Consider the following 24,765-nt stretch of genomic DNA (forward strand, 5'->3'; position numbering starts at 1 on the left):
ACAGCGATTCGGAAGAGGTCCTTTCAGAGAACACCTTTTCATATTTTTTTGAGTGTCTTAGCGTTCTCTGATTTGTGTACTTGAGTTGCCTCCTCTGTCATGTCGATTCCCTATTTGTGTAACCTTAAACTTTATACAACTGAATCAGCAATTGGGATTCTCATTGGAACATATCTGGTGTCTCTAACAGTACTTATTATAACACTTATGTCTATTGAACGATGGCTGCACATGACTCGGCGATCCTCAATAACATCGCGCGGTGGATGTCTCATCGCTGCGGTCTCACTGATAGTACCAATTCCTTTCGTTATTCTACAGGGTATTTATTGTTACAAGGATAGTTTTAAACTAGAGGTAGGCACCACTATGGGAGTATATCTGCTATCTTGCTACTTAGCCACCACTGTTGCCTATTTCAAAGTGTTCCGTATAATTCACCGACACCAGCAACAAATTGGTGGAAACCAGTCGTGTCAAAGTGTTTGTCAACGAGCGATCGACTTGGCGAAATACAAGAAATCCGTAATTTCAATCTTATACATTCTTATTTTGTTTTCTCTTTCTTTCTTGCCTGTGACAGTTATACTCTTCCTCATTGTTAAATGGGGTAAGAGCAAGGGAACATGGGAGCCATATCACGTGTCTTTGGTGTTCTTATTTTTGTCTTCCAGTCTCAATCCTGGTCTTTACATCTGGAGAATGAGAGACATTGGTGATGGAGTAAAATCTTTATTCTCCCCCTGTAGATCCCAGTAGAATAGTTAACAATAGGTCATTTGCACGATGACGTCATTTTACTGCTTACCCTGCTAGCAGAGTCGCTTCGATCTTTCCTAGATGAGAAGGAGACTCTGTTCGCAGGGTATTTACTGCTACAACCAGGATCCTTTTGGTTTTTCCTTTCATGTTTTTATTTGGTAATCCCAGTGAGGTTTCGATAACAAAAGCCCTAATTTGCACAAGAAAGCAAAGTCCTGAGGGATTCTTGTCGTAGGAGTAAAATGATGTCATCATATAAAGGGCCTATTATTCCACGAGTGCGCGTTGGCTATAATCATCTCATATCCAACAAGCGCGAGTGGAATAATTGTTTTATTAGAAACGCCTTTAAAATAGTGGGAATTCTTCCCGCCTTTATTTGTAAAAACAACAGATTTTCCCCTTGTTTTTAATTTTGAGCAGACGCGTACAGTTACCATATTTGGAGAACATAGTATAATGGCTAAGCAAATAAGAGCTCTAGGACTGCTTTATCCAATGATTCAGTTTTTAATAATATGAATTATCATCAGTGAATCACGGGGGAGCACTCAACAAAGTTCTACACGTAGACGCTTCGCCCCGATGTCCAACTCCTTACCTTTTTATAAACCTTTTTTTGACGGAAAAGGAACCCTGTTAGCCCTTGTGTTGTCCTTTTGGAGACTAAAATGACAGATTTCCCTGCGCTTTCATATGCTCCAACCAATGAAATACTTAGTCTTTCAAATATCAGAAGCCTGAAAATGTACCTCTTGCGCACCGGCTCGCGAAGCCCCCTCATATAGGCTATTTTAGTGGTACCCCTCTCCTAATGGGCAAATCGCAAGCTAAGTGACCACAACGAAATCGCCGGAGATCAAGGAACCATATCTAATATATAGTTTCTTAATGTGGTAGCATCTTAGAATGCTTTAAGCAGCTCAACAACAGTGCTGGTTAAATTTATGGCACCTTTAAGCAATCGGAACCTACAGCAAAGCTGAAAAAAACTCTCATCTGCGACCACCTCCCATACGCTATCACCTATCGAAACTCTAAAATTTTCCCCAGTCATATCATTAAATGACAACCTCTCGTATGCGACCGAGACCATCTTTTTGGATGACGGTTTTGGAATTTCCATTGATTTTATCCTCCTGTAAGCGACTACTTGAGCCGTTTTCCATCTCTAAGTTCACTGTATGTACTACACTACTCAGAAGGGAGAACATAAAAGTACACTTATGAATTAGAAATTGCATGCAAGGAATTCTCTTGAAAAATGTAGATGTGTGGTTCGATTCTCGTTGGCGACCACGTCTCATAAGCGACCACTAAATCTTCGCACTTTGGATTGTCATGCACTTACCGGAGGTTCGACTGTATGCAATCTGTGCCTCTGAAGTTAAATCCTAAGGCCAGTCATTCATGTTGGTGGCTGTAGACTGATGAGCGTTTCAAGCACAAAATATCTAGTGTTAGACATCGACGGTGGAGTCTGTCATTGCGTCCACTTTGAAGGATGACGCAACAAGGTATCATCTGGTATTGGAATGATCAAGCGAATGTGTTCCATGATCCTACTTACACCCCAAACACTATTTACAAGTTTAAGTACATTTTCATTTTTACTTGTTACAAAAAATAGAAAAGATTGTCCTGTCTCGCGTGGAACACTTCAGGTAAAACTTTGCCTGATTCTTGACATGAGTAGTTTAGTGGGGATTTTTTGAACCCCATTTTTGCGTAGTAACGAGGATGATGTCATATTCCTTTATCTTTATCGCATGAATAAAATGTAGAGGAATTTCATTAATGCGATTTATGCTTTTATAAGATTTGATGTCATGCTAAGTTTACTTTTGTCACGCCCCCTTCAAAGTCAGTACATGCTAAAATAAATTATTATAATTATGTTTTCCTTGTTTCGCAGTTTTTACCGCCCAGAGGTACGAGAAGCTACTACTTTCCTCGGGAGCGTCTGGGGGAGTTGTCATCTAGTTAGTGGAGAGCACTTTTCGTAAAATATGAGCTGTGCCCAATAGCTAGGCTGGTCTTCTGTAGATGCTTCTAGGACTTTGATCGACGTATTTTTCCAGGCTCTTTTTTAACTAGGCCAAGTGTTCCAAAACCTACAGGCACAGTTTCTCCTATAAGGTCCCAAATCCTTGAGATTTCGATCACTACGTTTAAATATTTTGATAGCTTTTCAACCATTTTGACAGGTGTATTTCGTTCAGCGCGAATACGGCCATATCAATCAGTAGGCAATTCTTCAGTTCTTGATCTTTCATTAGGATGTCAGGCCTGTTGGATTTGATTTTTTTATCCGTTTGAACCAGCTTGTCCCAGAGAATATACATCTTTTATTTTTATTTTCTTTTACTGTCTCGGGTGTACGCTCGTACGTAGCAGTTGTTCCCCACTTTGATGTTGTAAGCTTTGCAGATATTTCAGTGGATGTAAGAGGCGGACTTCAGGCAGCCACTTGTATTGTGATCGATGGTTTCTTCGTAGCGGTTGCTTATTATTATTATAATTATTGTAATTATTATTATTATTATTATTATTATTATTATTAAGGAATCTAGAAATAGAGAAGGGTCAAGCAGGACTTCCCTAGACTCAACAGCTATAGATGCGTTATTAATTGTCTTTATTTTATTTTTTTTAACAGTTGAAAGAAACTTTTGAATTTTAGAGGCTGACAGTTTTTTTTATTGAAATAAAATGTTTTTAAATCGAAAAAGTTTTTCTTAGTTAAATTAACTCTTTCTAAGCTAAATTAAGTGCTTTTTAAATCGACAGGAATTGTAAATAGTGTTTTGAATGAATAGTTTTTTCTTTTTTTCAAGCGAATTAATTGTAAATAGGATTTTAATAGTTAGCATTGCTGTCAATAAAATTTTTTCACTTTAAACTTTTATTATTATTATTATTATTATTATTATTATCATTATCGTTATTATTTAATATTGTTATTTAATATTTTCTAATCAATTTACAGGCCCTTTGAATATTTCATCACACTGTAAGGAGCTTTAAATAATACATGTGCTAGGTTTTATTCACTATAAAGCTTCGCTTGATTTTTTATGGTTGCCATCATTATTATCAATGCTCTTATAAGAGATCTATTTAAGGAAAAGATTGAAAAGAGTCGATTTCAAAAAACGGTCATGTTTTCCCTGTTAAAAGATTATAAATGTCAGCTACTGGAAAAATAAAATTTCATGACACAACAAAGCAACGGTCAACAACAGTCAACAAAAGCAAAAACAACAGGAACCGGACATCGAATTGAAAAGAAGTAATTTCAACTCAGCACATATATAGCAGCAAAAACTAATTAATAAGTAATTAATTTTTTTTATATACGATAAAATATTCATCTGAAATTCAACAATCATCCTTAGGCTTTCAATAGACTGATGCCAGTGCCTATGATAACTGTTCAAAAGTTGTGTTTTCTGGCCCTGTTTGTATTGTATTACGCAGTTTAAAACCTAACAATTCTTCTACCGTCTACAAACTTGTCAAGCCAAGCCGCTTTATTTTTAATACATGCGTAGGTGAACCGAGCTGCGGCATCATGTTCAATATCGCGACTTGGCCTTCTCCATTCTCCATTTTCCATTCCTAGTACCATGAGCTCTGGAGCAAATGCTAAAGAGACGAACAGTATTTTTGTGGCAAGTCATGTGATCATCGTTCTTTTCTCCCCCGTGGCAGTGGTGGGAAATGCAGTGGTTTTGATGGCTATTTGGAAGAATTCCTTTCAGAGAACAACATTTCACATTCTTTTGAGTGTTTTGGCGTTTACGGACTTGTTGACTGGTGTTGCCAGCCCTCTTATGTCCATTCCCTATTTGCTGAACCATGAGTTTGGAGTTATCTCCATGTCTGGCATTCTCATAAGTACATATCTGTTGTGTCTTACGATACTTGTTATAACACTCATGTCCGTTGAACGATGGCTGCACATGACGCACCGATCCTTACTCACATCAAGCCGTGGATATCTTACCGCTGTCATATCCTTGCTAGTGCCAATTCCCTTAGTCACTTTGCAGGCATTGAACTTCATCACCGGGAAAATGGAATTAGAAACAAATGCTGCAATGGGCGTATATGCGGTATCGTGTTACTTTGCCACCTCTGTTGCATATTTCAAAGTGTTCCGTATTATTCGACAGCACCAGCAACAAATTCATGGGAGCCAGTCACGTCAAAATTTTGGCCAACAAGCGATCGACTTGGCAAAATATAAGAAATCCATTTTTTCAATCTTGTACATTCTTGCTTTGTTTTCTTTGTGTGTTTTACCTTTCATTGTTTCGCTTTTACTCCTTGTTCTTTTGGGTGAGGATAACGGAGAGTGGGCGCCATATCACGTATCTTTGGTGTTCTTGTTTTCATCATCCTGTCTCAATCCTGGTCTTTATATTTGGAGAATGAATGATGTTCGTAATGGAGTCAAAAAGTTGTGTTGTTGCACAAACGGATTCCACTAGATAACCTTCGTCGAGCAGAATTGTTCTTCAACACTGTAAATAAATTGGATTCTTCGGAGAGCAACACAATTTGCAACCCCTCGATCCCTCTTCTCCATTCAAAGTTAGGATTTTTGTCGTTTATTACAGAAAGCTTGTACAGAGGAACAACATTGCATGGAAGGGAAGGGGGGTGGAGGAAAGCTAAAGTTTTCTCTTCTGAAGGCGGAAAAACGTCACAAAGGCCCTTTAAGGCAAAGTTTCTCTGACAGCTGATTTTATTGCCAATTGTAGTATTGTATTATCGATCTTTCATCTTTATTATCAGTGCTATTATAAAAGATCTTTTTGAGGAAAAAATTGGCAAAAGTCGAGTCCGGAAAACGGTCATGTTTTCTCTCCTAAAATGAAATAGATGTCAGCAACTGGAAAATAATATAAATTTCATAATATACTAAAAGCAGTGGTGAACAACAGTCAACAAAGAAAAATAAATAGGAAACCGGACATGGAATTAAATAGAAGTAATTTCAACTCAGCACGCACTGCGGCGAAAACTAAGTAATTAAGTTTATATGATAAAATATTCATCAAAATCAAACAATAAGACGTGTCGGCCTTCGGCCAACACCGAAAATTCCCGCCGCACGCGAGAAAAACCTCTGGTACCCAGGGTAGTCATGAGTGAGAGTGAGATAAATGTCAGCAACTGGAAAAATAAGATAAATTTCGTAATAAACTTAAAAGCAATGTCAACAACAGTCAACAAAGAAAAAAAAAATAGGAAACCGTACATCGAATTAAATAGAAGTAATTTCAACTCAGCACACACAGCTGCAAAAACTAAGTAATTAAGTATATATGATAAAATATATCATTAAAATTAAACAATCATTTCCTATTGAAGCAGTTCCTTGTGAAGGAAGGTGTTCATCAGTGAACTGAACACGGTGCCTATGCAAACTGTTCCAAAGTTGTGTCTTCTGGCCCTGTTTGTATTGTAACATAGGTATATTTTTTACCTCATTTTATTAACGCCGTTAGAAGCTAACGATTTTCCTACCAATTTCTCAAGCCAAGCGGAGTCGTAAAAGACATTTTTCACAAAGGAGTACTGAAGTAAACCGAGCTGCGTCGTCATGATGAGCAACACGACTTGTCCCATTCCAGATAATATCTCCATCTTTAGCACCTTGAGCACTGGAGCAAGTGCTAAAGAGACGGACAGTATTTTAGTAGCAAGTCATGTGGTCATCGTTGTACTCGCGCCAGTAGCAGTGGTAGGAAATGCACTGGTTTTGACGGCGATTTGGAGAAGGTCCTTTCAGAGGACAACATTTCACATTCTTTTGAGTGTTTTGGCGTTTACGGACTTGTTGACTGGTGTTGCCAGCCCTCTTATGTCCATTCCCTATTTGCTGAACCATGAGTTTGGAGTTGTCTCCATGTCTGGCATTCTCATTAGTACATATCTGTCATGTCTTACTATACTTGTTATAACACTTTTGTCCGTTGAACGATGGCTGCACATGACTCACCGATCCTTACTCACATCACGCCGTAGATATCGTTTTGTTGTTCTCTCATTGCTAGCGCCAGTTCCTTTGGTTACTTTACAGGCATTGAACCTCATCACGAAGAAAATGAAACTAGAAACAAATGCTTCGATGGGTGCTTATGGGCTATCGTGTTACTTGACCACCTCTGTTGCATATTTCAGAGTGTTCCGTATTATTCGACAGCACCAGCAACAAATTCATGGGAATCAGGCTCGTCAAAATTGTGGTCAACCAGCGATCGACCTGGCAAAGTATAAGAAATCGATCTTTTCAGTCTTGTGCATTCTTGCTTTGTTTTCTTTGTGCATTTTACCTTTCATTGTTTCGCTTTTCCTCCTTATTCTTTTGGGTAAAGATGAAGGAAGTTGGGGGCCATATCACGTATCTTTGGTGATCTTACTTTCAGCATCCTGTCTCAATCCTAGCCTTTATATTTGGAGAATGAAAGATGTTCGTGTTGGAGTCAAAAAGTTGTGTTGTTGCACAAACGGATCCCACTAGATATAACTACTAGTATCGATGGGCCGAATTGTTGTTGAACACTATCCTCGAATTGGGTTCATCGAGCCTCACGTGAATCACCTACTGAAGGTGCTCGCTTACCCACGGACATATCTTCTTTCTGGGAGACAATTTGTTGAATGCAATTTCTAAGTTACGATATGTGTCTTCGGATGCTGTTTGTAGCGTATAGTACATATAGACAATGCGTGAAGTGGTCACTTACAACACGTTGAAAACAATGGAAAATTCAGATAAAACCGTCATCCTAAAAAGTAGTCGCGGTCGCTTACAAAAGGTAGCCATTTACGAGAGGTTCCAACTTTAAGGCTTTGAGTGGGGAAATTTTGGTGTTTTCAGTAGGTGGTCGCACATGGACGTTCGACCGTATTTTTAGTCTCGGTTCTCGAGTTATTGAAATTTCTTTGCAGCAGTGAATACTTGGTGGAATAGATATTTTGCAGACAATTGGGTACCCCTGGAATATTGTTCTCAATGCTCACTAAAATAACCACTACGGCGATGGTAAAAAGAACGGCAAAACAGCAATAGGTTTAGACAAGCAAAACAACAACTTTGCACGTGCAGCACGTTTTTTGTACATTTCTCTGCCGTCGTTGCACGACTGCAACGTGAAACTGCCTAATTTCACGTTTTGTCGAGGACGGGAACAAAAAACAACACCTTTCTTTTCCTGAACTTTGATGCAGTCAGTTAGAATTCAACTGCAAAAAACTTTGCCAACATTTGACGAATTTAACGAGATGGAGTAAGTGCGATCAAGTTTGAGGCAGCAGCGCAAATTCACTTTGTAAGTGACGTTTTCGTTGCCGTCGCAATCGTCGTTGCATAAACTCCCTAATATTCCCGAAAAGGTGAGCGTTGTGAGTGGTGTCGGAAATGATTGATGTCTGCAAGTCCTTTGCATTAAGGACCATGGAGGAGTGGTTTTGGTGTGGCAAAGGAACGAGGGGAATAAAATCAACAAGTGAAAGTTTTATCTTCCGAATTTCGTCGCTTGATTGGACTTGGCGTATTGTCTTTTTGTTAAATTTGTACACCATGCGAATATTTCAGATTAAAAAGAGCTATAAATATTGTATGTGGGAAGTTTTAGTTATTAAAAACTGAAATCAACTTCAAGTGCGTGGCAAACATAATAAAGTTTCGTTTGTTTTTATATTATTGTCTCCTCACCATTATCAATATGCTATTCACCGCGAGGTCTAGTTTTTTTAAGTGGAAAGACGAAAAAGAGCCGAGACGGTCGTGTTTTCCTATTAAGAAAAACTTAATGTCAGCTTTGGTAAAACAACATACTAACTTTTAACATGAAGAAACATCGGTGAACAAAAGTAAGTGTACATTAAACTGAAAAGGAAATTAAATATCAATCTGAATAAATATAATTTCAACTCAGAACAGCGGTTAAAGCATTCTACATGTACATTGCATTTGAAAAACATTGCAAAAATATCCAGCACTTCGTTTGAAATCAACTGAAAACAAATTAGATTTTACGACAAACTGTTGATAATCCTTCTTGGTTCGTCAGTATCATCGCCGTGAATACTATCAGTTATGTCACCAAGGGGTCTATTCAGTTGTCTTTTTAATGGACAAGATTCGAAAGAGTCGACTCCATACAACAGTCATGTTTTCCTGTATATAACGGAAATTAATGTCATCTGTCGGGAATATATTTAAAATTTTTATAACTAAAAAAAAGGCAAAATCAGCAGTTAATAATAGGAAGGGTCTTAAAAAAGGAAACCGGGTGCCAAATTGAATAGGGGTAACTTTGTCTTAGTTCACAGTAGGTATAAAACTTACTACGTTGAATCAAAGTTTAAGACAAATACGAGTGATATCCTTTGCCACGAAAAATCAATTCCCTTTTGTTGAAGCACTGATCCGATTTCGTCTTCTGAAGGAAGGCTTTCAGCGGGCTGAATTGGTAACCTATGCAAACGGTTCAAAAGTTGGAGTGTATGTAAGAAAGACATTTATTGACTCCTTTTATTTACTCCTTTAGAAGCTAGCTGATAATTTTTCTTCCGTCGATCACACTCTCAAGCCCATCATTCCCGTGGCATATACAATTTTCAAAGTCGCTGAAACGTACTATTATATGTCATGTTGAACGACACCAATAGATCCATTCCAAGCACCTTAAGCACTGAAGCAAGTGCTGATGGGCCGAACAGTATTCTAGTGGCAATTCATGTGATCATAGTTGTTCTTTCTCCTGTAGCAATAGTGGGGAATGCTGTGGTTTTAACTGCGATTTGGAAGAGGTCCTTCCAGAGAACACCTTTTCATATTCTTTTGAGTGTTTTAGCGTTCTCTGATTTGTGTACTGGAGTTGCCACCTCTATCATGTCGATTCCCTATTTGTATAACCATACGTTTGAAACCGCTGAATCAGCAATTGGAATTCTCTGTGAAACATATCTGATGTCTCTAACAATACTTGTTATAACCCTTATGTCTATTGAACGATGGCTGCACATGACTCGGCGATCCTTAGTGACATCGCGCCGTGGATGTCTAATCGCTGCGGTCTCACTGGTAGTACCAATTCCATTCACTGTTCTACTGGCCATTTGCTTTTTCAACGAGAGTTTTAAACTAGAAGCAGGCACCGCTATGGGAGTATATCTGCTATCTTGCTACTTAGCCACCACTGTTGCGTATTTCAGAGTGTTCCGTATAATTCGCCAACACCAGCAACAGATTCGTGAAAACCAGTCGTGTCAAAGTGTTGGTCAGCCAGCGATCGACTTGGCGAAATACAAGAAATCCTTACTTTCAATCTTGTACATTCTTGTTTTGTTTTCTTTTTCTTTCTTGCCTGTGGCAGTTATGCTCTTTCTCCTTGTTAAATTGAATAAGAGCGTGGAAACGTGGGAGCCATATCACGTGTCTTTGGTGTTCTTATATTTGTCTTCCAGTCTCAATCCTGGTCTTTATATATGGAGAATGAAAGACATTCGTGATGGAGTTAAATCCTTATTCTGCCCTTGCAGATCTCAGTAGACTAGTATGAATTATCATCAGCAAATCCCGGGGGGAGCACTCAACGAAGTTCTACACGGAGAGGCTCCGCCCCGACTTCCAACCCCTCAGACCCTTTTATAAACCTTTTTTTGACGGAAGAGGTACCCTGTTGGACCTCAGGGCGGAGTCCCCCGTATAAAACGTTTTTAAAGTATAGAGAAGGGAAATCGTTACGTCACGTTGCCTTGGTAGCAAAATTTTTGGATGACAACGTACTACTTCAAACTTCATCGATCTTATTCAATTTCATTTAAATTGGCAAATCTTGGCGAAATTTTCTTTGGGACAGTATCTATCAATATCTGAGTTTAAAAAAAGAAAGCGACAATTTTTGTGTTGTGTTCTCCTACTCCATTGGGCGGGCTCGTGAAATTAGGAAGTTTCATGTCGTAGTAGTGCAACGACGTTTGTTAATGTAAACATATTATTTTTTGCCTTCTCCTTGCCTTCGCCGTCGTCGTTGGTTTTGTTGTCATCCAGAAATAGTGCTACCATGGTAACGTGACGTCACACTTCTCTTTATTCTTCCGGAAATTAGGGACACTAAAAGTCCTGGATTTTGAAAATCAATCAACCCTTAAAGTGTTGTGACATCTCCTGACTTGTTTAATTTGTTTCTTACGACAACTTTACTTATTATGACTCTTCCATGCACTGAACAATAGCTTATAATAATATATTAGCTCCTGGTTAGATTTTATTTCGTGGGAAGCTTTTAACTTAATTAAAGATATGGGTGGGCTTTAAAGATTAACTGTGAACGCCGTAAATATCATCACCGTAGTTTCTTTATCATAACTTTTTAAATAGCTACACGACTGATTACGTTTACTTGTGATAAAGCCACAGTCAGCATTATTAGTCGCCATCTCCGGTGGGCTTTTTGAGTCCTGATCGCAATGGTGCCTTGTTTCTGATAAAAGCAGGTTATTGCCAGATGTCGGAAACGAGAATTATAATAAAGCTCGTAAACCATTAAGAATAGGAATTGTAATAAAGGAAAGCTAAACATTAAATGAACAAAATAAGCAGATGACAGGTGAAACAAGTAGTTTTAATTTAAAGAACACCTTACTTACGAGTCAAACGAGTCCAGGACTTCATTGACTGATGTAGTTGCAACTTGCAATGATGTCCAGTGAAAGCTGTTAACAATCTCCCCAAGATGACTTTTCAAGACATTTTTTCTACTTAGCATCTCTCCTTCCTTCTTGCTGATCAACTTGTCAAGCTTGGCTGTGAGCTCATGAAATAAGGCTGCGTTCTTAACAGGGTGGAGAACCGATAGCGAGTGGGGATGTTTGAAAACACGACTTGCCCCACTTTAGATTATCATAATACTTCCCATCTCACTACCTTGAACGATAGCAATACTGTTGGTAGAGACCGTATTTCCGTGGCCAGTCATGTAGCCCTCCTTCTTCTCGCTTCTGTGGCAGTAATGGGAAATGCTCTGGTTTTGACCGCGATTTGGAAAAAATCCTTTCAGAGAACACCTTTTCATATTCTTTTAAGTGTTTTAGCGTTCACGGATTTTTGTACGGGTGTCACCGGCCTTTTCTTCTCTATTCGTTTCTTGCTTGGCTTGAACCGTTCCATTATGTCTTATTTTGGGATCCCTTGTGCAATATACTTGTCAACCTTTACATTACTTGTTATAACACTTATGTCTATTGAACGATGGCTGCTTATGTCTCGACGAGCCACAATAACATCGCGCCGTGGAGGCATCGTTGTTGCCGCTTCATTGCTTGTACCAATTCCTTTCGTTTATTTTAACGCATTGGAGTCAACCACAGGAAGAATTGCAAGAGAGGTGATTACCGCCATGGCCGTATGCATGCTATCGTGTTACTTGGTCACTTCTTTTGCTTATATTAAAGTGTTCCGAATTATTCGACTACACCAGCGACAAATTCATGGAAACCAGTCTCGTCAAAACCCTGGACAAACATCAATAAACCTAGCGAAATACAAGAGATCGGTAATTTCAATCTTCTTTATTCTCGCTTTGTTTTCTGTTTCGTTCTTACGTATAATTTTTTCAAGTTTCTTACTTGTCTCCGTGGGTGTAAACGGCAAAACTTTGACGGCCCAGCTTGTTTGTTTTGTGTTCATGTTTTTATCATCCTCTGTCAATCCTGGTCTTTATATTTGGAGAATGACAGATGTTCGCTATGGAGTCATCGGCTTATTTCGCACGAACTTTTAGAAAAGGAAACGCATTATTAGAGAGCTTTAGATTCGAGCAGACGAGGATGACTACGAGGCGGACGACATTTAATTTCAAGTTTTCACTCCTATTCTCTAAGATAGACACCCCGTAAAGCTTCATTGTACTTTTTTTCACCACCAAAGTTAGTATGCTTATTTCTGTTGAAGGAGTTCAAGGCTTAGCCCTCTCCCGATCGCTAAATGATATAATCCCTTGCATTTGATAACTTGTTTTCGCCACTACGTCATTCTCGTTAAAACTCGTAGTAGAATGATGATGGCTTCCACATTTTCCCGCCAAAATGAAGTTGGTTCGCGTGCGTGCACTACTTGCTCTCGTTATCGTCCTCGTCTTTAAAATCTATAAAGCTTTTTATTGACTAGGTGAAGTGTGAGCCACACCGTAAACTGCCGCTTATAAGTTCCCCCAACCCCCACTTAGAAGCCACCCAGTCATAGGCCCGTCTAAGTACAGAATACATCCGACCTCCCGGATATAAGTCCCCCTCGGATATACGCCCCCCCGATATAAGCCCCCCTCTGGCTTGTATTAAAATGAATTCATTTTTAATGTCGTTCACTAGTAAAGCATAGTTAAAAATACGCAGTCTAAGACTGCATGTGTCTACTGCAGTACTGGTATAGAAATGTAATATAAAAGAATTGAAGAAAAGAAAATAAGACTGAAATGAAAACGAAGAGGGAAGAGTGGAAATAGAAGAAGGATAAAGAAAACTTTGTAAAAATGCTGCACAGAATACTGGTGAGAAGAGATTAAGCTGGTACCTTTTACCACAAACATTTTGTATGAAGAGAACTGTAGCTTTATTCTAACATAAACAACATATTATATAATCTTACAAGGCGATTATAAATTTCTCCCCGAAGGGAATTTTCGCTCTCCCGAAAGAGATTATTCGCTCCCTGAAGACAATTTTCGATCTGTCGGAAGACATTTTTAGCTCCCCGAAGGGAATTTTCGATCTCTCGAAAGAGACTCTTAGCTCCCCGTAGGGAATTTGACCCTTGAAAAGGGTTACACATGATCCAGCGACGACCAAACGGACATTGAACGCGTTGAACTGCAGAGGAAACTGAATGCGCATGGACATTGGCATCAAAATCCTTCGACTGAATGATTCTTTTGCTGGTATAAAATGGCACCAAACCGTAAGAAAACCTCACAAACTCTTTAGAAATAAATACTTTACAAATGCATAGAAAGCTGAGCTCGGTTATTGATGCGAAATAGGACGAAAACATTGTAGAAAATACAATTAGACCCACCTTCAACGGGAATAAAATTTACCAAATCTCAAAAGCACATGCAAAGACGTAGGGTTAACGTCGCAATCGATATAAAGCCGTCCAGCACACGTGGCTGCCGATGTATCGTCGAACCATTTCGTAAGGACCTCGTAATCCGTCTCCTAAACGACAGTAACCGACCGATTGATGATCATACCTCGGCTTCCGGAAATACAATCGCTTAGATCCCGGTTAGCCTCGGATTAGAGTCGGATTTCGATCGGATTCAATTTGGGATTCCTGTGGCATTTACACTCTTACACTCTTTCACTCTATCACTCGACCCGATGACATAGTGTCTACGCTTCTCTAGAAGCCGTAGACACAAAAACGGGTCAATTCAATGCTTATCTTGATCAGCACTGCTGAAGCTTGTTTGCAAGCGCTTTCTCTATTCCGCTTATAACCCAGGGCTTATAAGCAGTAGTTTACGGTGTAGGATAGGATAATGACTGAGCTCCGAGGCTTTCGTTACAAAAATGACCGAGAACAACAGCGACGGCCACGGCTGCGAAAACGTCACTCAAAAAGTGAATTCGCCCTGCTCCAAACTTTATCGCGCTTCTTCCATCTCATTTAATTCGTCAAATGTTGGCATCAAAGTTCAGGAAAAGAAAAAGAAAGTTGTTGTCTTAACTTGTGTTCCCGTCCTCGATAAAACGTGAAGTTAGGCACTTTCACGTTGTAGTCGTGCAACGACCCCTAAGAAATGAACAAAAAAGCGTAATGCACGTGCAAAGTTGTTTTGTATTGTTCAGTTCACTGGCTGCATTTAACAGGGGCAACGAACGACTGTTTTCTGTAAAATATCTGTTCAGAGGAGAATCAAATATTGCCTCGATTTTTCTGTTACTTAAGGAAGGCTAAGTTAAATTTATTGGGAGATACTTTTTTTTAAAACCAAATCAGAAATGCCCGATTTCTAAGTTACGGTATTAGAATGTGTCTGAAATTTTAAAAAAAATCCAAGATGGCGGGTATTCTGAATGACGTCACAGCCTTTCGGCATCGCCATCTACCCCCTCCCCTATGGGCGAGGTCCAACCGTTCCCCTTGTGTCAAGGTGGGGGTGTTCAACGTTGTGCTGTGCGTACCAGGGAAAAAAAATGAGAGGTTCTCTGTTCGATGGAATATTTGGACACCGCGTATAGAATCAATAAAGAGGTTGTCACCAAACCGGATATGTTAATGTTTTTCTAATGAATCCTCTCAGCGAAAATGGGCAGCTACGCAAATATTTCATAGAAAAGCATGTAAAAAACCGTAATTGATTACTTTAAATATATTAAGAAGAGAAAACGAAGCTAGAAAAGTTATTTATGCTTATATCCCATCGTGTAACTCTAAGAAGAAATTTTAACAATTAACTTGAAGTTGTATGATGAAGAAGTTTATTTAGTAATTCATTTCGGTTCAGGACTCTAAATAAACCTTGTCTTCAGTTTTAGTTTTGGCGTGGATGATTTGATTAAAAAGTTGGGCGTTAACCTTTGAAATGAAAGAATTGTTTTCGATTCAAAGAGACATTAATTCTCCGGTTACACAGTCATCACAATGGGCTATTTTCTAGAGAAAAACTGAGAATAATTAAGTTGAGATCGCATTTATAATTTTCTCCCAGAAGAAAATTATTGTCAACTGTTGTGAGAAAAAGTAATTTAGTTTTGGTAGCAAAGAAAACAACCCGTAATTAACAGGAAACTAGGGCCAAACGATGTAAAAATAGATAAACACAAAGAAGATCATCGCAGGCGAAAGACGCATCTTGTGCAGTTCCGAAAAGAAAGCAGGACCGAACCCTGACCTCTCCGATTACCGGTGCAGCGTTCTGACCAATTGAGCTTGCAAGCTAACTGGAAGCGGCATGTCAATCCCATTAAATTGGTGCGTAATATACCCGGTAAGGATGTAGATGAAAATAATTAAAACAATTTAGTTTAGTAAGCAATGCAGGTGCAAAAAAAACTTCATTTAAGTTCTGACATTCTGTCAAATCTGCTAGAGAGCATCCTTAATGGATAATGGATAACTGTCAGGATCTAATGTCAAGCCTCGTGTTTATTGGACTTATTAAGGGGAACTGAAGAACTTCATCGAGGACTAAAGGGTGTTGTTGAATTTCCTGGCCCAGGTTATTACAACACAGCTTCCAAAATCTCTTCTTGGACGAAACGATAACATGTCAAATAATGTGAATGACTCCATTTCAGCTGACAATTACTCTATATCTCGCTGCTCAAACAACGCAGGCGAAGAGAACCAAATAAACTATTCTGCTTTGATAGCCATGCACACGGTCATCGTTGTTTTTGCCCCTGTGGCAGTAGTAGGAAATGCAGTAGTTTTGGCGGCAATTTGGAAAAGGTCCTTTCAGAGAACTACGTTTCATACTCTTTTGACCGTTTTGGCGTTGACCGATTTGTGTACCGGTATTGCCAGCGCCTTGATCTCTGTTCCTAATTTGCTGTACTCAGAGTGGAATACTACGACATCCCTAATTGGGTTGCTTTGTACAACATACTTGGTGTCTGAAACAGTACTTGTAATAACACTCATGTCAGTTGAACGATGGCTGCACATGACTCGGAGATCCTTACTCACATTACGCCGTGGATATCCTATTGCTGTTATGTCATTGTTACTTCCAATCCCCTTCGTTGTTTTCAACACACTTGCATTTACCAATGAAAGATTTAGAAAAGGGCTTGGTGCTGCAATATCCGCATACATGGCATCGTGTTACTTGTCCACCTTTGTTGCATATTTCAAAATCTTCCGAATCATTCGAGAACATCAGCAACACATTGGCGGACAACCGGCATTTAACGTAGCAAAGTACAAGAAATCTGTGGTTACAATCTTGTATATTCTGATTTTATTTTCCATCTGTTTTGCACCAACCATCGTCTCGCTTTTGCTTCTTGCTCTTATTGGAGAGAATCGCGAAACTTGGACTGTTTATTACGTTTCGACGATGTTATTATTTTCATCATCCTCCCTCAATCCTGGCCTTTATATTTGGAGAATGAAAGATGTTCGTGATGGAGTTAAATCCTTATTCTGCAAGAACTAATAGACAAGAAATTGTTGGAATTTTCTCTCAGATTTTAGCGAATTATACTGAGTTTGGAGAGTCATTACTCTGAGTTTATCGCTCTAATTTGCAGAAACTTGGAAAGAAACTTATCCATCCATCGGTTAGATTTCGTCAATGAAAAACTGATCTGTCAAAAATCTGTAGTCAACTTATAAGCTTACACTTAGCATTTCAAGAATTGTTTGTTGTTGTTGTTTTTTTATTATTATTAATTTTGCTACATAGCCTAGGGTTTATCGATGCGCTCTCGTGCGCTCATATTAATTCTTGTCAGGTAATTTATGTTGGTTTTTTAGGGCCGTGCGCCGCAGAGGCAAATAACTTAACAGCAGATTTCTCATATACCAAGATCCGCTGACATGTTTTAAAACAGAGTTCAAACACATATAAATGGCTATAATATTGCCTTCATTTTGAACTATTTTGCATATTCATGCTTCATCTCCGGGATCTCAAGTCATAGGGAGCTTTTTAGTTGAAACGATCGGGAGATGGTTTTACTAATCTATTTTTCTTGGCCTTTGTTATAACATTTAAATGGCAAAAAAACTCATTAAGTGTTGTTTCGATTGAAGCAAAGTCGCAGCTAGTGACATCTGCTTTCTTATAGTAATACAGTTCAATCACAAATAGCAATTAGTATTACTCCTCCCGATCTAGAGCAAACATTACTGTTAGCTGTTGGAAAAATTAAATAAATAACAACAACGACGAGAAAAGTAATCAAACTCAGACATCCCGCAGAATAAAAATAATATTAAATGGAAACTGATTTTCGAAAAAATAAATTAAACTTCAGAGCAAGACCGAAGAAATACTGATAATAATTAAACTAAATGGTTGAGAAGTAAAATGCATTTCCAAAAAAATGTTGGAGGGGTGGTGACCGATGAGAAAAGTTTACAACTCTGCTTGTGTAAAAAAAAATTAATAAAAAAAAAAAAAAAAATTCAAAAAGCTCCTTCATAGTCTTCTGCAGTATCCATCTTCATGTTCGATTCGTTTCTCGCCAGTTCTAGTGAGATTTCATGGCAAAAACGACTTCTTTTTCTCTTGTCAGTGGAACAACCGTTCGCTCTTCATTCTTTTGTTGCCGGACACTTCCTCTTCTTAATTAAAACGACAGCAGCCAAGAACTGTCTTGTTGAAACTCATCATATATAATGGCTTTGTTCAAAAGAAAACACACTGCTCCCGTGCCGTTCAACAACTGCGTGAACTTCAATGAACTCCGGGAGTTCAAAACGAGTGATCCATCTCCTCAGCATGGCTCCGCTCATTTATATTAATTCCAATTACACTTTAATCTATTCATTTTTTGTTTAGTCTTCTTTTTAAAGATTCGTTGCTTCCTCATCTACGAGTTCGTAAAAAATAGACACTCCACGTCTATTGTACAACCATCAACCTATAAGAAGGAGTAAAGATAGCCGGGGACCAACTCTAGGTGTCCGTTGTAGCGCGTTGTCCGTCAAGAGAGAGAAAAATCTATGGCTCTTGAAGAGAGACGATTGTATTTGTCATCTCTTCTTCACTTCTGACAGAATTACCCCTCTACTCGGCTGTCAAGCCTAAAAGGATAAACCAGAAAAAAAAAAGCCTGGTTACCCTCCTAAATGCGGTAGTCTCCGTTTATTTGCTGAGCCAATTTCGTGAAAGAAACATCTGGTACTCTCTGTTATCTCGCTAGTCCCCCAAACACGTTTTTTTTTGAAAAATCTTTTCTTTTAAAACCTGTACAATCAAGTGCTCATGCACGGTGCGTGCATCGTAGTGGCGTGACCTTATTGTCCCTATTTATTCCATTCCATTCCCAAGACACAACACGCGCCGCCTAGAGGCGAGGCACCAAAGGGGAGCCATGGGAAATTTCCCATCAAGGTCGTGGAGGTTATGTGTGCCTTTTTCTTTGCATTTTGTCGCCTTCGCTTTTCTTTGGTGGAAACACAGAAAAGCGCTAAAGGCCGGAAATCTCATCTTTGAGAAAATAGGCCATGTAGCTGGTATATTTTTTTATCCGGTGAAGTCTTGCAAGGGAATTTCCTTGGAGACAGCAAACTGCCTCATAGAGGGATTGGAAGATGACAGGTTAGTAAACATTATTTTCTAGCGATTGGTTATTGGTTTTGGGGTTTCTATACCTTGTGAAATCATCTTTCCTTGTACCAATTTTGGCACGTTTATCCGATTGTAAGGTGATGTTACACGAGACGATTTGCAACGACGATTTTTAGCGCAACACAGCGTTGCAATGTTGAAACAATGTTGTAACTATTCGAAACAATAGGCTGATTTAGCAACACAACGGGAACGTCATTTGACGACGGGAAAGCACGCGGAAGGACTAAACTTGACTTCCGGAGTCCAATTTGCCGCTCTGCCTTTGGTCAAGCCAGTTGTTTCAATTGCGCGCGCCGTCGTCAACTGACGTTCCCGTTCTGTTGCTAAATCAGCCTAATGTCGCAATAATGATGCAACGCTGTGTTGCACTAAATTAACAGGCAGTTAACATTATTTTTGCTGCTGAAACGTTGATTTTTCTGAGCATTCAGGGTTGTAGCTACAATCATGGACATAAGTCCTTGGGACAGTAATGCAATATTCATATTTTTCTGTCATTTCTGAGTTTCCTCATGAAACAGTGTGTCCTTAGCCTGTGAACAGGCTCTTGGTTTTGGGAAAGGGTGAAAAAATCACTTTCACTCTCCCCAATTCCTCCCTCGACCGAAAACCCGTTCACAGGCTATGCATCCTTTTTGAAATTGTGTTGCAGTTCTCCCTCCCCCATCCTATTCAAAGTTCAAACATGATTGTAGAATGGTATGCCTAGTTTTCCAAATCCCAGACTGTCCAACCATTCTGATCTCGTTGGGATCCTCCCGATTTTGCTTGAAAATCCCGAATCCCGATCAATTTTCTATCGGGACAGCAAAAATCCTGATTTTAACATCTGTTGTTATAAATATGCCAGAACAGCTGCCACAGAGTGTACTTAACTGAAACTGATACCCAGAAAACTTAAATATACTGCCTGAAATATAAAAAAATCTACAACTTGTATGGGAAAACATGCAAAATTAAAATAGGCATAAAAATAACAGTCAATTTAGCGAACATTTTAGAAAAAAATCAGCCCAGTCTGAGAACACTAGAATAGCGTTTCAGAGCCTGAAAATTTCAAAATTTCTGGGGTAACATGCTTCCAGACCCTCCCCCCCTACAGCGGCTCACACCCTAGGCATTCATGTGATTTGTCAGTTATAAGAAATATCCCGATTTTACTCAAACCGTTGGACAGTCTGAAATCCACCCTCAGCTCAGTTTCCCAAATTTTCTCCATGAACTTATCTTGATTTGAGTCTTTTACAGTACTGTGTAATCCAATAACTGGAAAACAATGGAAGACAATAGAGTACTAAAGTGTGACGTCATAAAAATGAAATTTCTGAAATTATGGGATTTGTCAGGATATTCTGAAAGAACAATGTTCAAGAGGCCTACTTGCCAAAAAATGAGCATTTTGAGGCAAATTGTCGCTGAGATCGTAGCCCAGTTATGCTTAGAAAACTCCATACAAACCCTTCTAAATTTTTTTTGGGTCGGTCCAAAAAAATTTTAGAAGAGTTCTTTGGCAAGTAGGCCCCTTGAACATTGTTCTTTCAGAATATCCTGACAAATCCCATAATTTCAGAAATTTCATTTTTATGACGTCATCACTTTAGTACTCTATAGACAATAAAATACCATTGTTTAAAAGAATGAATCTGGGAAGGCTTTATGAGCAGCTCCTACATTATTGCAATAGCTACAAGCTGCATCTCTATATTTATATTTTCTTTCCAGACGATGGGTTGTTGTGGACAACAAGGATGAGCACATTAGATGTTACTTGCATCCAGTGATATCTCAAGTGACTCCACGTTTTGAAGGTGATCAACTTTGTCTTGACGCTCCTGGCATGGAAACCCTGAAAGTGAACAGAAAGTTGAATACTAATGAATATAAAGATCTCAGGTTTGTACAATAGTTGTACTCTGACACTTTCATATAACGAACCTCTATATAATGAAGTCCTCATTTTAATGAACAATTTTCTTTACCCCAGTAATAGTAAAGTTTATGATTTCAAACGAACCTTGATACAATGAAACCATGATATAGCAAACAAATTTTGCCAGTCCCCTGGCCCTCTGTTGAATCAAGGTTCTATCTACTGTAGTACTGTCACAGATGTAACTCCTTTCTTGAACTTATGTTTTTCCTTTGAATGGGGGGAATTAAGAGTGGTCAAGTGGTAAGCATGCTTGCCTCCGACTGACATTGTGATGTAGGTTTTCTATTAAATGGCCCCTTGTAAGGTAATCCAAGACAGTCCTGGATTCCGGATTCCTTGAGCTGATTTCCAGTTTCCAAAGCCCAGGATTCTGAATTCCACGAGAAAAATTTCCTAGATTCTGTATTCCACAAGCAAACATTTCCAGCATTCCGGAATCCATATTAAAGGAGTCAGCAATAAAGTGTCTCAACAGTGCTAGAGATCAGTGGTTGTTCTATAGGTTGATGTGCAGTAGCTCTCAAAAGTGTTCATATGATGTACATGTATATCTAAGACAGTTTGAGGAGTTTTGCAGCAAGTGTTGTTTGGCAAGAGTTTTCTTCAGCATTTTTCCTGCCTTCTCACTATTGTTCTTTCCATGTTTATTTTAGTGTGATGGTGTTTGTCTCCTTTGATGGAGGCTCAAAGCTGGGTTGTGCGTCTGTACCAGCCATGCTAGTGTTATTCCGTCTAGGGGCTACATGGCTGCCAAGAGTAGAAACCCCTTATATTTCAGGCATCCAACCTACATTAATTGATGCAGTTGTTAACCTTAAAGTTGAAAGTCCGCTTTTCTAGGGCTCAGTGGGTTACATTTAACATCTTGAAACTCTTCTTACAAACTGTGGAAAAACTATATCTTCCTGAACCTGTGGCAAAATACCTTAATGGTAATAGTTACTGGTATGCCTGGTTTTGTATTGCCAGGGTGCTAAGGATTTCATCCATTTCTCAATATGCTGGTGATGAAGCCGCAGCTTGGTTTTCAACTTTACTGAATGTTCCGGGATGTAAAATGTACCAGATTCATGAACCTCGTTATAGCAGTGAAGAGCAAAAGTGGGGAGACATTGCTTTACCAGGAGACAAGGTAACATTTTTCTGGAACAAAGGTGTATTTTATGATGAGATATAGTCGTGTAGTGGTGATTAAGACGTGTTGGCCAATAGGCTAACGTTCGAATTCTATCATCACATAGCTGACTGTGAATTCCCTGGCCTAATTAGGTCATTTGGTAGCCTGCGATCGTATATTTCCGATTGTTGCCTCTCCTTACCCAAAAAGTTACCTTTCTTGGGGGGAGAAGTGACAAACCAGAAAATGTCTTTTTGGCAGGCTTTTCAGTGGGTTAAAATATAAAATTAATCATTCTTGCTCAGTACCTCTTTAAATAAATTATGTTCGTTTCAAATTTTTTTCTAGCAAAAGAATGGAGCATAAAGCTTAAGGATCTCTTTTAAATTTAAGACCATTTTTTCTTTGACCCAAATATGCTTTGATCTTGGCAGTTTCAATAAATTAGGCCCTATGTATTTGAACTAAAGATGTAAAATTAATGCAACAAATAGTCAACCTAGAATCCCTGAATAAAATCAAACTGGCCCTGGTTGTTCAAACGTTGGATAGCGCTATCTGACGGATAAAAATGTACTCACTGGATAGCGCAATTGGTTTCCCTAATACTTATCCGCTGGATAGTGGATAGCACTATCCAACGTTTGAACAACCGGGGCCTGGGCATTAATTCCTATTCTTTAGACAGGATATGCATCAATTACTTCATATCTCATGACAACAGAAGCATCGTTAGTTTCTCTGAATGAAGCGTTACCATCTCCAGTTGGAATGGACAGATTCTGTCCTAACATTGTTATAGGTGGCACAGAACCTTTTGCAGAGGTTTGTATTAGTATTTATAAAATAAAAAGTTTATTGAGAAAGGTTTGGTCATGACTGGCCATGGTGAATTTCACACTTTGATTTGCAAGCTTGTACATTGGCTGTTTTCACAGTAGAGACGGATTATCCGTCTGAGACGGGTTATTCGTTGGATAATTCGCGCCAGACAGATACTACGACTTCATTTGAAAATGGAACGGTTTGAATTTTTGATTAACGATCCGCCTGATTTTATCGATCTGTTCATCCGTCAATTTTCACGGATTCTGAAGATGGATTATCCGTCCCGGACAGATAATCCGTCTCTCTAGTGAAAACGGCCATGGCAACAGGAAGGAAAATCTAGGATTTTATCATGTGTCGCAGTTCAGTGGGGTTTTTAATTCTAGGAACACCAGCTTCTTTTTTTCGCCCTGTTTTTGGTTATGTGACAGTACTGAGACAAAGAAATTTTATGGAAAGTGGTCTTATTCATGCTTTCTTAGAATTGAGAGAACAGTAATATAATTATTGCAGATTTTTTTACAATCTCCTGAGGTATGAATTGTGATGAGCAAGTAAGGTAGCATAATACTGTGTTTTTTAATTATACCTCGAAGTGTAATAGTGAAAAAAGCATTTGTGATATGCGTTATTAATGATTCGTGTTACGTCGTTAGGATCATTGGGACCATAAAGTACTGAAAATAGCAGATGTGACGTTTAGAAAATTAAAGGATTGTGGAAGGTAAAGAATATTTTCTTTTCAGTGATAATTTCAGCCAACAAAATTTTATTGAAAGAAATCAGCACTTATCAGTCCACCGTTAAATTCATCTGCAAAGGCTAAGACCAGGTCAAACGCTTACAACATTCTCACAACATTGTTGCGATCCTTCATCGTACGTACGTGCTATACTCACTGTCCACTGACTGACTGGTAGTTATCATAGAATTATTTCTAGATCCATCCCGAATGTTCACTCGGCCTTGATCACAAGTTTTCCAAATTTCACGGCAAGAAAAGTGTCATTTTGCAACTAAGACCTAAGAAAACGCGCAGTGAATTAACGAAGAAGGCGCAATTTTAACTCGTTTTTGCTCGTTTGCTGACCTTCATCAATCGGTTAACACTTGGTGAACGCCTTCACTGCCACAGTATTTCTGCATTTAGCTGCAGTTTTGAAAGTAAAACAACGTTCACTGCTGTTAACGCGTGGAATCCTACTTTTGACAGTCGTTTTCCGGTTTTTTTCAAAAAAGTGAATGCCACTGAATCTGGCAGAAAAAAACGCATGCTCGCGTTCATTGGTCGGTTTAACAAAATCTAAATTGCTTAAGTCTAATTTTGCTTAAGAAAAAAAAACCGTGAAGGATTCTGGTCGTAGCAGTAAAGTTACACTGTCACCCAAATGGCCTATTGAATGCGACGGCAAGTGAATCCTTGTCATAGAGCGATTTTCGTATGACGTTGAAAAACCTCTTCGTTTTCTCGCCAAAGAAAACCCTAAAATGGAGAAGGCATTGTTCGATTGGCCAACCGTGTTGCAGTATGACGTCAAAGTAAAGTTTCGATTGATTTCTAGAAAGTTCTCGGGGAACTTTTTTCACCCGAGTGTTCGCTTAACCAACCAAAGGCCACGCGCGTTTGTATCTGTTCGATAAACCAATCAAATCGTTTTATTTCTCTTCTTTTGTTGTTTCTGTTTTGTTCGCGCGTTTTCATGTCGAGGTCATACGAAAGTCACTCTATCACTACTTGTAATGTTGGTAATCCTGTTATGTCATTCTCTCTGTATTAACATATTAGGTGT

General features: G+C 38.9%; 5 protein-coding genes across 5 annotated transcripts in view; all 5 read left to right on the forward strand.

Annotated features, from left to right (window-relative positions):
• The first annotated feature begins 4,391 nt into the window (after positions 1 to 4,391).
• On the forward strand, positions 4,392 to 5,258 carry LOC140944318 (histamine H2 receptor-like). The gene has a single exon (XM_073393479.1). The coding sequence runs from the start codon at positions 4,392 to 4,394 to the stop codon at positions 5,256 to 5,258; it is 867 nt and encodes a 288-aa protein (XP_073249580.1).
• Positions 5,259 to 6,230: 972 nt separating this feature from the next.
• Positions 6,231 to 7,297, forward strand: LOC140944319 (uncharacterized). The gene has a single exon (XM_073393480.1). The coding sequence runs from the start codon at positions 6,377 to 6,379 to the stop codon at positions 7,295 to 7,297; it is 921 nt and encodes a 306-aa protein (XP_073249581.1). The 5' UTR covers positions 6,231 to 6,376.
• A 2,136-nt stretch (positions 7,298 to 9,433) lies between these two features.
• Positions 9,434 to 10,336, forward strand: LOC140944320 (probable G-protein coupled receptor 45). Its single transcript, XM_073393481.1, has one exon. The coding sequence runs from the start codon at positions 9,434 to 9,436 to the stop codon at positions 10,334 to 10,336; it is 903 nt and encodes a 300-aa protein (XP_073249582.1).
• Positions 10,337 to 15,904: 5,568 nt separating this feature from the next.
• Positions 15,905 to 17,095, forward strand: LOC140944190 (histamine H2 receptor-like). Its single transcript, XM_073393321.1, has one exon. The coding sequence runs from the start codon at positions 16,059 to 16,061 to the stop codon at positions 16,950 to 16,952; it is 894 nt and encodes a 297-aa protein (XP_073249422.1). The 5' UTR covers positions 15,905 to 16,058; the 3' UTR covers positions 16,953 to 17,095.
• A 1,725-nt stretch (positions 17,096 to 18,820) lies between these two features.
• LOC140944321 (uncharacterized) overlaps positions 18,821 to 24,765 on the forward strand; it is a 19,041-nt gene continuing 13,096 nt past the window's right edge. Inside the window, exons 1-6 of the mRNA XM_073393483.1 lie at positions 18,821 to 19,064; positions 20,820 to 20,990; positions 22,000 to 22,162; positions 22,832 to 22,972; positions 23,632 to 23,699; positions 24,762 to 24,765. The exon at positions 24,762 to 24,765 is cut by the window's right edge and continues 68 nt beyond it. Of these exons, the coding sequence (XP_073249584.1) occupies positions 18,838 to 19,064; positions 20,820 to 20,990; positions 22,000 to 22,162; positions 22,832 to 22,972; positions 23,632 to 23,699; positions 24,762 to 24,765 (774 nt within the window). The 5' untranslated portion in view covers positions 18,821 to 18,837. The remainder of the gene's footprint in view (positions 19,065 to 20,819; positions 20,991 to 21,999; positions 22,163 to 22,831; positions 22,973 to 23,631; positions 23,700 to 24,761) is intronic.

Source organism: Porites lutea, chromosome 7 (assembly GCF_958299795.1).
Source record: "Porites lutea chromosome 7, jaPorLute2.1, whole genome shotgun sequence".
In the NCBI taxonomy this organism is placed as follows: domain Eukaryota; kingdom Metazoa; phylum Cnidaria; class Anthozoa; order Scleractinia; family Poritidae; genus Porites; species Porites lutea.

Excerpts from the sequence above, each read along its gene's own strand:
- LOC140944319 (XM_073393480.1), top strand. The coding sequence starts at position 6,377 with ATGATGAGCAACACGACTTGTCCCATTCCAGATAATATCTCCATCTTT.
- LOC140944318 (XM_073393479.1), top strand. The coding sequence starts at position 4,392 with ATGAGCTCTGGAGCAAATGCTAAAGAGACGAACAGTATTTTTGTGGCA.
- LOC140944320 (XM_073393481.1), top strand. The coding sequence starts at position 9,434 with ATGTTGAACGACACCAATAGATCCATTCCAAGCACCTTAAGCACTGAA.
- LOC140944190 (XM_073393321.1), top strand. The coding sequence starts at position 16,059 with ATGTCAAATAATGTGAATGACTCCATTTCAGCTGACAATTACTCTATA.